General features: G+C 44.4%; 1 protein-coding gene across 1 annotated transcript; it reads right to left on the bottom strand.

Moving 5' to 3' along the window:
- Positions 1-331: 331 nt before the first annotated feature.
- Positions 332-12,126, bottom strand: LOC146188582 (cytochrome P450 3A24-like). The gene is made up of 3 exons (XM_084605080.1): positions 11,940-12,126; positions 4,312-4,520; positions 332-1,594 (listed from the first exon to the last, which is right to left on the bottom strand). The coding sequence occupies exons 1-3, from the start codon at positions 12,124-12,126 to the stop codon at positions 374-376; spliced, it is 1,617 nt and encodes a 538-aa protein (XP_084461206.1). The 3' UTR covers positions 332-373.
- Between the last annotated feature and the right edge of the window lie 315 nt (positions 12,127-12,441).

Below are 12,441 nucleotides of genomic sequence, written 5' to 3' on the forward strand. Positions count from 1 at the left end.
TAAAGCGGCTGCGCTGAAGCAGCCGCTTTACGGGAGGACAGAATGAAAGAATCGGTACATTTTTTATGTTCCCGACGAGTCCCACATTGACAGCTTACCAAGTGCAATTAAGCTCTGTTCTTTTGTTGCGCTCTTGGTGTAGCATTTCTAGATGATGTTAAGGTGGCTCATGCAGAGAACGTTAGCAATGACCAAAACAAAATAATTTGAATCATTACGTCCATTCTTACGTGATGCTTAATCTAATGTCGTAAAGTAAGGAGTAAATTTGTCCTGGCAACTACTGACTACAAATGAGGTGCAACAATCTTTATTACACTTTAATTGCCTGGTCGACTCGTCAATTCGGGACCAAACTTCGCTATCAAGCATGTTAGGTCGCATTCGTGTACTCATTATTTCTTCGCTGGAAGCAAACCTTTACGACAGCTCCTGGATTGAGCATCACGTTGTCCACACAAATAGGAAGAGGATCGGGAACATCTTCGTCCAGACTCAGATTGTACCTTTCTAGTACTCTGTACAGCGTTTTCTTCATCATCAACATTCCCAGCCTGTGAGCAACGCATATCCGTGGTCCTATTCCGAACGGGTAGTACGTAGAAGGCGGTATTTCGCGGCCTTCAGCAGAGAACCGATCCGGGAGGAAGCGCTCTGGCTCAGGCCAGATTTCTGGATCCCGGTGAACGTGCCACGGCGGTGACATGACGGTTGTGCCTGCTGGGATGAAGTGGCCAAGTACAGTGGTATCTTCTTCGCATTGTCGCATAATCATAACTGAAATGGCGGGATAGAGACGCATTCCCTCCCGCACTGCCTTATCCAGCTGCTCAAGATGCATGATATCATCATCATCCAGTTCAACGTCTACTCTTGGCAATTGCGAGCTCCACTGAGATGCAAAACTTTCGTTAGCTTGTGAGTCTTTCTTTTCTCTATCTAAATCTCGGTTCTCGTATTTGCTCTGCAACTCCTTGCTATATTGGCTCGGTTGTCTCGCAGCACGAACATCTTCACTGTAACCACGTTTATGTGTTTCCTGATTATGCAGCTTATTTGAGTACTGGTACGCATCGAATGTTGTTCCGCCTGACGAGATCTGCCTAGTACCAGTTTCTTCCATTTGAAGTTTCTCTTTGCGCTTTTCTGCGATTGCTGCCCTTATTTTCTCTTGTTCTTCCGGGTGCTTGGCGAGGACGTAGAAGAGAAAAGCAAGCGTTATCGAAGGAGTCTCGAATCCGGCCATAATAAGCATGACAAGGTTAGAAAGCAATTCTCTGTTATCGATACATCGGGCATGTGAGGCTGTTGTTGCCGAAAGATCGGCTTTTCCTTTCTGTGCATCCAGAATATTCTGCAGTATGTCCTTCCTCGGCTGCGCATTTCCAGTTTTACGCCGATTTATAATTTCCAGTGCTGCAAGTGTAAGCTTCTGCGTCGCCTTGTAGAACGCAGAGAAACGGTACATAATGCTCAAGAAGAATTTCAGAGCTGGATACGCTAAACCGCTATGAAACAGCGCGTTGTCAGCTTCTTTGAATGCTACTTTGAGGGCCTCTAGGATCGGCTCATCACCGTTGCTCTGGCAATCAACCTGTGGAGAAGAAAATAGCGTTCTTCCATTACCTATGGTGCACGAAAATCAGCTGTAATCAATAAAAACGGTTTAAATGTTATAGTGCTATGTACTGCAATATTTACCGCCTACTGATAACATATCTCTGTGAAAAATGAAGCCGGAAAAAGATACGGTTGTAAGCCTTAACAATCAACTTTCATTTCCAAAAAAATCGAGATTGATGTTAGAAAGCAACCTAAAGTTAGCAGCTACAACCTCATATACTTTCAAGCGTAGCTCTAGCTTCGCATGCCCCGCCGGGGTGGCGCAGTGGTTACGGCGCACGACTACTGTTCCCAAGGACGCGGGATCGAATCGCGGCCTCGGCGGCAGCTTTTCGATGGAGGCGAAAAGCAAGGCGCCCGTGTGCTGTGCGATGTCAGTGCACGTTAAAGAACCCCAGGTGGTCGAAATTTCCGGAGTCCTCCACTACGGCGTCTCTCATAGCCTGAGTCGCTTTGGGATGTCAAACACCACAAACCATCTAGCTTGGCATGAAAACAGGTTTTCAGCTATTTAGTATAGCTAACCACCCAACAATTTCATGTAAATAAGTTTTAATCATTCACAGCGTGTGGGTTTCAGTAATTAGCTCTGACTTTATTATGTGTACAGTTTCCTTTAAAACGAATTACTCTATAACCACTTTTGTCTTAGATCGTTTTGTCGCTATTGACACAAGTTCAAAAAAGAGCCGTCTATGCATTATGTAATGCGATGGCCAATTCGTCTACATTACTCATCTGTCAGGCCATCGGTGACATGTTGTCTTGCGTCTCATTGTTGCGCTGCACTCTTACAATACACATCATCAACACTCTTCCAGTAAGGAAAATAGAACAGTGTTATATACATATCGAGCATTAATTTGCAGGTCTTTGCTATGGAAAAAAACGTGCACTGCTCAGACCATTAACTGTAAATAAGCGTACACACTAGCATTCTGTTGCTGCATGACAAAAGTATTCAGGAGAACCGAAGAGGGCGTGATCCAAAATGGGTTGTACGTCATGGCTGGTTTGAGTTGGTGTACTTTATCAAAATGTTTATTAGAGGGGCGTGAAAAGACTCGAAGCGCTGTCATTGCAGGATGTGTAGGTTTTCTCGGAGTGCGCTTGATTCAATGTCATATTAACGTGAGCATCGTTTATATAGCTATAAATATTCGAATCTATTATGTTTTCTGTAGACATTCATGAACTTTAAACACATCAATTCCCCCAAATACCCTAAGCGGGAAAGAGGGGAATATTTATAAATCTCACCATTCTTTTTCTTTAATGAACGCAATAACATTAAAGGCCTCGTGTGTTGCACAAAGCCGTTGTAGGCGTTGTGGAATGAACGCGAAAATTATAAGAAAGTAAAGAAACAATAAACGTTTTGGCAGGGGTGACGAAACCAGGGGTGACGAACAGTGTTCGTTCGCTGCGCGAGGCTAGCACGCAAACACTTCGCCACAGTACCGTTTTGCTTCTCCAAATAGATCTGGACGTTATGTATGCATTGCCTTATGACTGCCAGGCAATATTTAGGTGCGTCATTAAAAAGCAAACTTAATACGCTTGAGGACTACACGAGGTGCCCACAAATTTCCGTTACCCTCCAACTCTTCTTCACTCCATTATCATCAAAGGAGTCTATAATAGCTGCTGTCATTGACCACACTGAAGATGGATACATTCTATCCGATTCCGAAACTGCATTACCAATTTCGCCAGAGGCAGTGCGCGCTCGAGAAATCCTGGTCACGAGGCCGCCGAAGTCCATGCCTGAGGACTAATAAAACGGACGGCGGCGGACTCGGGCTTGGACAACTTGAGAGCGCAAGCATACCTTCAGCGAGCTGACGCAGGCCTCTCGAACCAAGAGTCAGCTCTACCCGCCACCCCGCTCATCTTTTACCGCCCACCGCCAAATCCTATGGCACCGGCTGCAGGCCCTAATCCTCCCTACACCTTACCGACTATCCCGCATGCACTAGGGCGCTTTCACTCCATCTTGTTCCTTGTGCTCCCTTCTCACTGCTACTTTAATACATATCCTGATGGAGTGCCCTTCTGATCCTCCCCCGCTGGGCTCGGAGCTTTCCACCTGGAACGAATGCGAGCCCTTACTGCGCGCGTGGGACCCCCATTGGCCGAAGACCGCCATCACGCGGGCCGCGGATGTGCTGCAGCGACATGGGCTGTCACGCAGCTAGTGCAGTGAGGCCGTGCCTGGTCTGAGCTTGCGGCCTACACCCTGGGACAATAATGTTTTCTCTCTCTCCGCTTTGCTTATCTGCGATGCGGCACTCAATGAAAAATTCTCTCAATTGTACTGGGCTGCCGCAACAGATGGCGCTGGCCGCCACCCGATTAAAACTTTATACATCCACCCATCTCCTTCAAAGCACTGGGGTTCAATAACAGCGGATAAGAACACAGGCCTACAGACTATGCGGGTAGAAATAAATAAACGAAGGGTTTGCGACTGGTGGGTAAAATAAGTAAACTAGCACCTTGCAATAAACATAAAAACGTATTGGACTGTCATGAACTGTATGTTGTTGTCACGTTTAAGAGCATGATAACGCGATCGGAACGGGCCCCACAACGTTATCGCGCTGAACTCTTAACGGCGAACTTCAAGCGTCCTACGTTTTCTTTTACAAACATGCTACACCGCTGAACAAACGTTGAGTAACATACCTTCCAGGAAAGAACCATTCTAGCGACCATGTCCAGCACCACAGCATGCGATGTCTCAAATACGTCGACAGGAACGCCAGCTTGGGAATCATTGTCCAGCTTTTCAATGAGGCGGTCCACGCTTGAACCTACAGTCCCAGAGAGGTCCTTTACTTTGCCGGCGGAGAAGCATGCATTGAACACTGCCCGTACGTTTCGCCATTTCTCTCCTGCAAAGAAGGAATAAATCTGAAGACATCACTAAATTCGTTTTCATTCACGTCGTTATTTGTAAACATTTCTTGGCACTCCTCTAGGAAAAACGAAAAAAGACATTAAAGGGTCTCTTAGGTGTTTATTTGGAGGAGAATGGCGAGAGCCTACCCTTCCTCTCGAATCATTTGCCTCTCCTCGTTACCCGCTTATCGGCGTACGTTGCAGTGCTACGTATAATTTCATTATAATAATATAAGGAAAGGGAAGACGCAGTGTCTGTCACACTTCCTCTGTCAAGTGTGAGACTGGGCGGTACACCATCCCTCCTGTCGCTTGGCGCTCCTTGGCGCGCATTCAAGTGTCGGAATACAGATGGCAAAAACGCTAGACAAGAACACATCTAATGGAATCTCGCGAAATGTGACCGATCTCGCGGACAACTCTCGTGCACGGTATATTTTCTATAAGCCTCGAAAGGCCTTTGTCTTAAAAAATTTTTGCTCTTCAAAAGCTTTGACGATTGAGCAGCGCGTGTGTATCTGTCATGTATGCAATAAGCAGTATGCAGTGTGAAGACGCTCGACTGCTGTGCCGGAGTATCAGGGTTCGATCCCAACCACCGGCGGATGCATTTCGATGGAGCCGAAACGAAGAGGCGTCCGTGTGCTGTGCGATGCCAGCGCACGTTAAGCGGCGAGAAAAAAAAAACTATTTTCGGGAGTAGTGTTATTGGGTCTTGGGGGAAGAGCCAAGTGACCGTTAGCTGGTGGCTTGCGGCGACATCTTTAGCGCGTTGTTTACGGGCCCATATGTATATCGGGGCTCGCGTTACGCAGCACTTCCTCCCAGGGTTCAAGTAAGGGAACTTCTATGAGAGCCTTGGGAGGCGGGTCCTCTGACCACTCCCACAGGATATGGTTCAAGTCGGCTTTCTCCCCGCACCTAGCATAGGATGCGCTTATGCTTTCCGCAAATATGTGTGCGTAAACCGCGGCGTTGGAGTAGGAGTTCGTTTGTAGTTTTCTTCAAACAATTTCTTGTCTTTTTAGTGATTTGTGTGGTGGTGGGTATACTCTCCTAGAGAGTTTTAAATGTTGCGTAAAGTCGCTGTCTGTGCGCAATCCTTCCATTTCAAGTTCCTCTGCGTTCGACCCCATCGCTTGGCCGACAAATCCTCAAGCGTGTTGATGAGCAGCCTCATTGCCTCGGTTCCCTGAGTGGGCGGGTGTCCATCGAGTTCTATCTCTCTGCCCAGTCTGATATTCTGCTACGCGAAAAGCTACGTATGGCAGTTTTTGAATCGCTGACAATTATGTCCGCATCTGTTGTAGCGATGGCTAAGGCGATTGTAGCTTATTCCGCTTCGTCCGAGTAGCGGACTATGACCGAAGCGGATGATACGCATTTACTGATGTGACTGGACTGCTTAATTACACAGATGGTAAAGGCCCCTTCATTAATATTGTAGTCCGAGGAGTCGGTGTACACCACCCCATCGTGATTTAGGTATTTTATGTTTAATGCCCTAGCTCTAGCTTTCCTCCTGCCATTACGGAAGGAGGAATGCATGTTTTTGGGCAAAGGGTTGAGGATAATTTTTTTGCTGACTCCTCTAGGTAGTGGGCATAGGTGGTTGGCTAGTGGGTCAGCATTAATTATCATGTCAGAATTTGTCTGCCTGCTTTATAGGTTGTTAGTCTTTTTAGCTGTGCTGTCTTGTGTGCTGTGATGAACTCCTCTACAGTGCTGTCAATCAAAAGTAAGGAAAGTGTTTCGGTTGAACGGTTTTCGGGTAGACCTAAGCCCAGGCTTTAAGGGGCTTCTGATTAGTCGTTCTTATTTCTCTTTATCAGATGGAATGAGGCGGAGATAATGGGGAGAGTATGTGAATATACTTCGCACAGAGGGATGGATAAGACGGCAAAAGCCAGCCTCTTTCATTCTTCTCTTTCTTGCCGTTACTCTGTGTATCAGTGTAGTGATTTGTTGCACAGTCATTTCCAGCCGGTTGATAGTAACATTGCTCTTCCTGTTGCTCTGGATGTAGAGCCCGAGCACTCTAATAGTATCTGCTGTAGGTATGGGTAGTTCGTGCAAGTAGACTTTTAGGTCTTCTTTTTCGAGCGGTTTTCTTCTGACTGCCAGTATTTCAGATTTAGGTTTTGAGTATTTCAGCCCAATCTGGTTAGCGTATGACTTGACGAAATTCACTGCTTCTTGAAGCGTTTCCTCTATGTGAGCGTGCGAGCCTTTTGTTACCCATAAGGTGACTTGATTAACATATTCGCCGCGAGATCGACCTAGAGGTGGCGCCACCGTCGCTCCGGTAGTGTGGATCGACAGCCGGCGGCGCTCGCAGAAACGCACGCGGCGTAGGTCTGCTTCTGAGTTTACGGCGGGCTTGTTGGCGAAAAAAACGTGACTTCTGCAGTATTTCTGCAATGTTGCAGAACAAAAATCCAAGGATTTCGCCAATGCAGCGGAAGAAACACGGATTTTAGGAAAACAAGGCACGCAACCAACAGTCTTCTAGATTTACTTTGCACGTTTCTTACGCTGTACCACGCTCACGCGCCTAATACTTGGGCCATGCCTAATGACAGCTTCATTTTTCTTATCGAATTTTAAACAGTGTGTGCGTGTCTCATGCGAATGAGACAGGCGAATTTAGTGTCAAGCCCACGGAGATACAAGGTTCGTGCTCTGACCTTCAGTTCTTTAGAATGAATAGAGAAAACCTGCTTCATTATATCGCGCTTGAGTCGAAGACTAAGCAGGTTAAATGTAGCACTAACAGCGTACTGCATGACAAGTTGCTTTAGACTGAGTGCACATCAGCTCTGGCTAGACAAGCACGCACAAGTATTCCCCAAAAATGAGAGCTCACAAAGACTCGGATGCTTTTTGCGGGTTAAAGAGTGATAGTGTATTGCATGCGCCACTAACTGTAAATGATTTCCTGGAACCAAGGAAACTATAAGGGATTTCTGATGTGTGTGATGTTGATATATAATGGTAAATTAGTAGTAGATGTAATTATTTTGCTTTCCAATGCCAATAAATTTCACTGTGTGAGATAACTTCTACACACTTTACAAAATTTGCGATAATCAACGACTATTTTCAGAAACGTTAAAGTGCAAGCCATGAATCACTCTCTGCGAAGACATCGTCATAAACAGCGCATGGTCACGTTTAAAGATTGTAGATTTCTTTATCACTAATTATTGAGCAGACTAAATCTTATGCGAAGTAAAATATTAGGGTTAATTCCAAAACAGATGCCGGATGTAAAACTATTTCGAAAGAAATGGAAATCATCTTATCATGCAACTATAAAGATGTATTTATTCCCGAACTAAACACTGATACTTAAGCTCGAATGAAGATGTTTTACTCCCCTTGCCAGAAACGATGAGTTTGCTCGGAAGACAGCACTTAGACGAAAAGGGATTATAATGATTATAGTAGGCTACCAGTAAATGACATTGATCTAGGTGTAGTATCTAATATTTAGTGTAACAATTAAATGCAGGGAAGATATTTCCCAAACATTCAAGCATTTCCCTAAAGCAAAGTGTGATCACTACCACTGTTACGGATGCGCAGAAACCTTCAACAGCAAAAAAAAAAAAAACAAAAGCATATTGGCACGGGGTTTAACGCATGAAAGCGACATCGGCTATGACGGATGATTGCAGAGGCTGGTTTCGGTGTCGTTCTTTTTTTTTTTTTTCATTATTAACACCACATCAACCACGTGGGGTTGTTTAATGCGCAGTCAAATCCCACAGCAGAGGAGCGCTTTTCAAAACGGTCGTGATTGAATCCCCGTTCTCGAAATCAACCGTAGAGCGCCCTTACCCCTGAGATACCGCGACAGAGGTTTAAAGGCAACAAAAAATAATAATAATACTCACACAACTTTATCATGCATACAGAAGGCATAGCAGGTATAGGCGGCCTGTTCAAACTTCATTCTGCTATATGAAGCAGTCTGCGGTGGCATATGTTTTAGTATCTGAGGTATTCCAAACAGAAACGGGAATATGCGATTTCTGAGCCTTCGCATTAACTTTTATTGACGGCAGCGACTTGTTTTGCTTTGACACGGCGCTAACGACAGTACCACTTCATTTGAGACACCGCGTGTCAAAGAATCTCAAGCGCCGAAGACCGCGACGGATGATGTCCTTATCCAGCATGACATACTCGATACCGACAAGTATTTTTTTTTTTTTTGAGCGTGGGGTAATAGCCTGTTCATATTTCTTTTTGAAGAGGCATATAGGCAAGCAAAAGCGCACAGGAACCGCGAAGCAAACAAAAACACTTCTGTACACGCCGCATGCGCGCGCGTAAATCACTGCAGGCTGGAAAGCGACGCGAAAACGCATCCACACTGAGTAGGTTTCACCGCTGAGCCGCAAGGTGGCGACTCTGCTCGATCTCGAGGTCAATATGAAGTGTTGATCTTTGAATTCTTCAAGTTTGGGATGTACCCATATCAGTGCTAGATTTATTAAGAAGGGAGAGAGGACAAGATCCCCAGGTTATCGAAATTTATCCGTAGCCCTCCCCCAATGCCCCCTTTCTCTCTTTCCAATTTAACTTATACATTCCTCCCTTCCATTACGGCGCGGTTCAGGTGTCCGCAGAAAAAGTGTGACTGGTACTGCCCCTCTTTCTTCCTCTGAACAAATGATTATTATTATTAGAATATTATGGTGAGGCGCACGTAGTGCAGCAAAAGGCTGGAAGCATACCTATTCGCATTATTCCCACTTGCACTGCTGAGCTGCGTTCTGCACCACACAATGGCGCCTATGACGTCTCTGAATACTTTATATAAGTAAACGCCAGGTTGTTGGCAGCCGTGTTGCCAAAACGAACTGCGCAAGCAAAATTCAGTTATTTGTCATGTAGCTCTCTTTTTATATAGATCATGAAAGGAAGTTGAAAATTGCATTTTATCTCCACTTCACACAGTTTCCAGAATAATGCTACGCAAACCGTTTTCCCCGATCATCGATTGGTCATTTGTACTCTCTTTAAATATATGTACTCGTCTGTACTCTCCATTGTTGTTAAAATCACTTTCCGGCAATATTTGAAATGTAAAAAATATAATTTGCTTAAGCTTCCCTTTTAGAGAAAAAAGCTGAACCACCTCGTCTTTTGTTTTGTCCTTTTCCCTTTTTGTAGTACTCATACGCATAGTACCACGCCAAAGACGAAAAACCGCATTTTACAGGGTGCATTTTTAGAAGGTCAAAAAATTGACAATTAAGGTAACTGGCATTGGATTTATTTAAATCCTGAACCGATATGGAGGCCACAACGTAACCCTTCTCGGGCCTGCCAATTTGACGTAGTCACTTCAGCCAAGATTTAGTGACTCTGCTGGCAACAGTTGAGAAATTTACGTGCACGCGGTGGTTCATTATCTATTTTTTGACTGCACTACCTCGCTAATAACAGCGGTGTCATTAACCAACGCGCAGAGTAATTTCAGTCGCGCTCCGGCCTCCAAGCGAAAAGGCTGAGCGATCTGCCCCGGAGAAGCCCTGGACGTGTCAGCTAAGTGCTGCGCTACGAAGCGAAGCCGCATATCAGCCTGAGATCTATCAGCCCAGTAATGCGCGCTAAAATGTTTGACATTTTTTTCTTGGACATCTTATTAAATTTAGAAGCTCCAAGTTTGCAAATAGAACATGATCCCTTTAAAATATGAAGTTAGAAACGTAATAGTGAGGTATTATTTCATTAGAGAAATTAATAAATCGTCATGGCGCTTAAGGTTTGTATCCCCCAAAAGTTGCCTGCGGGTTAAAATGAATGTAAAGCCAGTTAGCTTTTTATATATTCAACCTTTTAAAGAACGAAGTAAAGGTTATTTTCCAATACGCTTGTACCAGTAGGTATGCACTTAAGGGCCTGGAGCTGATTCCGATCACCGGAAAGTGGGCCGCAGAACAATATTGAACGCTTCATGCTAATACCGTAGAACGTTCAGGGTGTTGGCTAGACAGCATGAAGCACGAAATAAAAAAAACAGATAACAAAACACAATAGAGGGACACACACGCACACAGACGATGCCTGACAGCTAATGACACAATGCGTGCCGTCTGATGACAGATTTTTGATGCTGTTTCTTTGCCCACACAGCCACGGCTTCCGCTATGTATCTTTGCCATTTTATTCGCAGATGACTTTCTGCCTCTCTAGTGTCCTTTTAAGCGGAGACGTAGACACTAACCCTGGCCTCAATCAAAATTATTTCTGTAAAACATCCTTTAATTCCTATATCTACCGTTCACACGGTAAGCACCAGCGACGATCGTTCAATTTCTGATCTGTCAGCTATTTCTGACCTGTCAGTTACTTCGGCGAATGCTAGTTCTAACTGCTTGTGAACTAAGTTTGTGCAGTAACATATTTATCATAATAAATTATATAAAATCTCCGAGCCCTGACATAGTTTGGAATTTTGCCCCAGTGTGTTTATGTAAGATTAAGCATGCATTACGCGGTTTCTTGCTCTGTATATGCAGCCTATGCAAAGTTGGGTGGCTACATTAGGGACGTTTTTCCACCTGTACAAATGTACAGTATAAGGGACGCTATTTAACGACGCAATCTAAAAGTGGCTGCGACAGCTAGTATTTAATATAATTCATCCGGTTGCCCGTGGGTGCCCTGAATACTGAAGCACAAACGCCAGAACTCATTCATTTGAAGGGCTGCACTAAACGTTGACAATGAGAAATGCGCTGAGTCTTTTAAAAGCAATGAAATAGACGTCTATTCGGCTTGTAAAGGTGGGCTATACATGATCACCGACTTCTAGCTAAAACATGGTACGCGATTTAGAAGAAACGTTAGGTGTGACGCAGGCGTGTATCGAAGTGAAACGATACAAGCACAGAGCGACACACAGTTCGTGCTTCACATGGCTTGTCACTTATCTTTATTGCAAGGCAGGGTCAGACATAGCGGCGATTTGATAGCAGTGACCACATTATGGGTAGATGTGAATGGCCTTGTACATCCGCCAAGCTCAATGTTTCTTAGGTAATCGAGTCTGATTATAAGATTATTAACTCAACTTACCTATGATCATTTTCATTTACAAATTTAAGACCATGTCATATTACAAGTACAGTATGTCAAACTTAATCCCTCGTTTAGCAAAACTCAGCTCAGTTTTTATATGTTGAGCATTGACTATGTTGCTCCATATCGAATACCAAAAATGAGCAGGACCGAAAATATCACCTTACTAATGACGCAGGGTAGCTCAGAAACTCGACCCTTAGGCCCCATACTTTCGTCGAGGGGTGTATATTAGGAGATTTATATTGCGAAACCAGAGACATCATGTTCCCGCACAAACGAATTACCTGATTTTCACACGGGCGAATTCGTACCTGTGAGTAGAGGCATAGAGCTCGTCAATGGCTCTACGTTTAAGACATAGATGGGTCGATCCTGGAAGAGCTTAGCCTTCTTGATGAAACACTCTTTGATGAGTGCATTGTCGGTGATAATCATGCAAGGTTTATCGCCAAGATAAATGCCGAATACTTTGCCATATTGTCTTATCCATTCCGCCATGACCTGCGTAAAAATGCAAGAAAGAAACGCATTAAGCTGTATTTGCCCATACTTGGAGGCGGTGTACTTGACATTAGGTGACAAGAGCAAGTACAGTATTACAAATTACATTACATTGAATGTGCTTCAAGAAACACGTTTCCATTGTACTAACATGTAGAACAAAGTGATAATTAGGGGCAAGCAAAGAAGAGCTTTCTTCAGGCTCAACTTATGCTAAGTATCAATTATTTCCGATTAAAGTGATCATGCAGTAGTTTCAGAAACAATAGCATCATTATAGAAATAAAATCGCAGACGATAGAAAAAAGGACT

This window comes from Amblyomma maculatum, chromosome 5, assembly GCF_055883805.1.
Source record: "Amblyomma maculatum isolate TAMU_Amacu chromosome 5, ASM5588380v1, whole genome shotgun sequence".
Taxonomy (NCBI): Eukaryota; Metazoa; Arthropoda; class Arachnida; order Ixodida; family Ixodidae; genus Amblyomma; species Amblyomma maculatum.

Coding starts and splice junctions, on each gene's coding strand:
- LOC146188582 (XM_084605080.1), bottom strand. CDS start 12,126: ATGGCGGAATGGATAAGACAATATGGCAAAGTATTCGGCATTTATCTT. Junction 4,521..11,939: donor CTCTATGCCTCTACTCACAG/GTACGAATTCGC, acceptor CCTTCTTTGCAG/GAGAGAAATGGCGAAACGTA. Junction 1,595..4,311: donor GAATGGTTCTTTCCTGGAAG/GTATGTTACTCA, acceptor TCTTCTCCACAG/GTTGATTGCCAGAGCAACGG.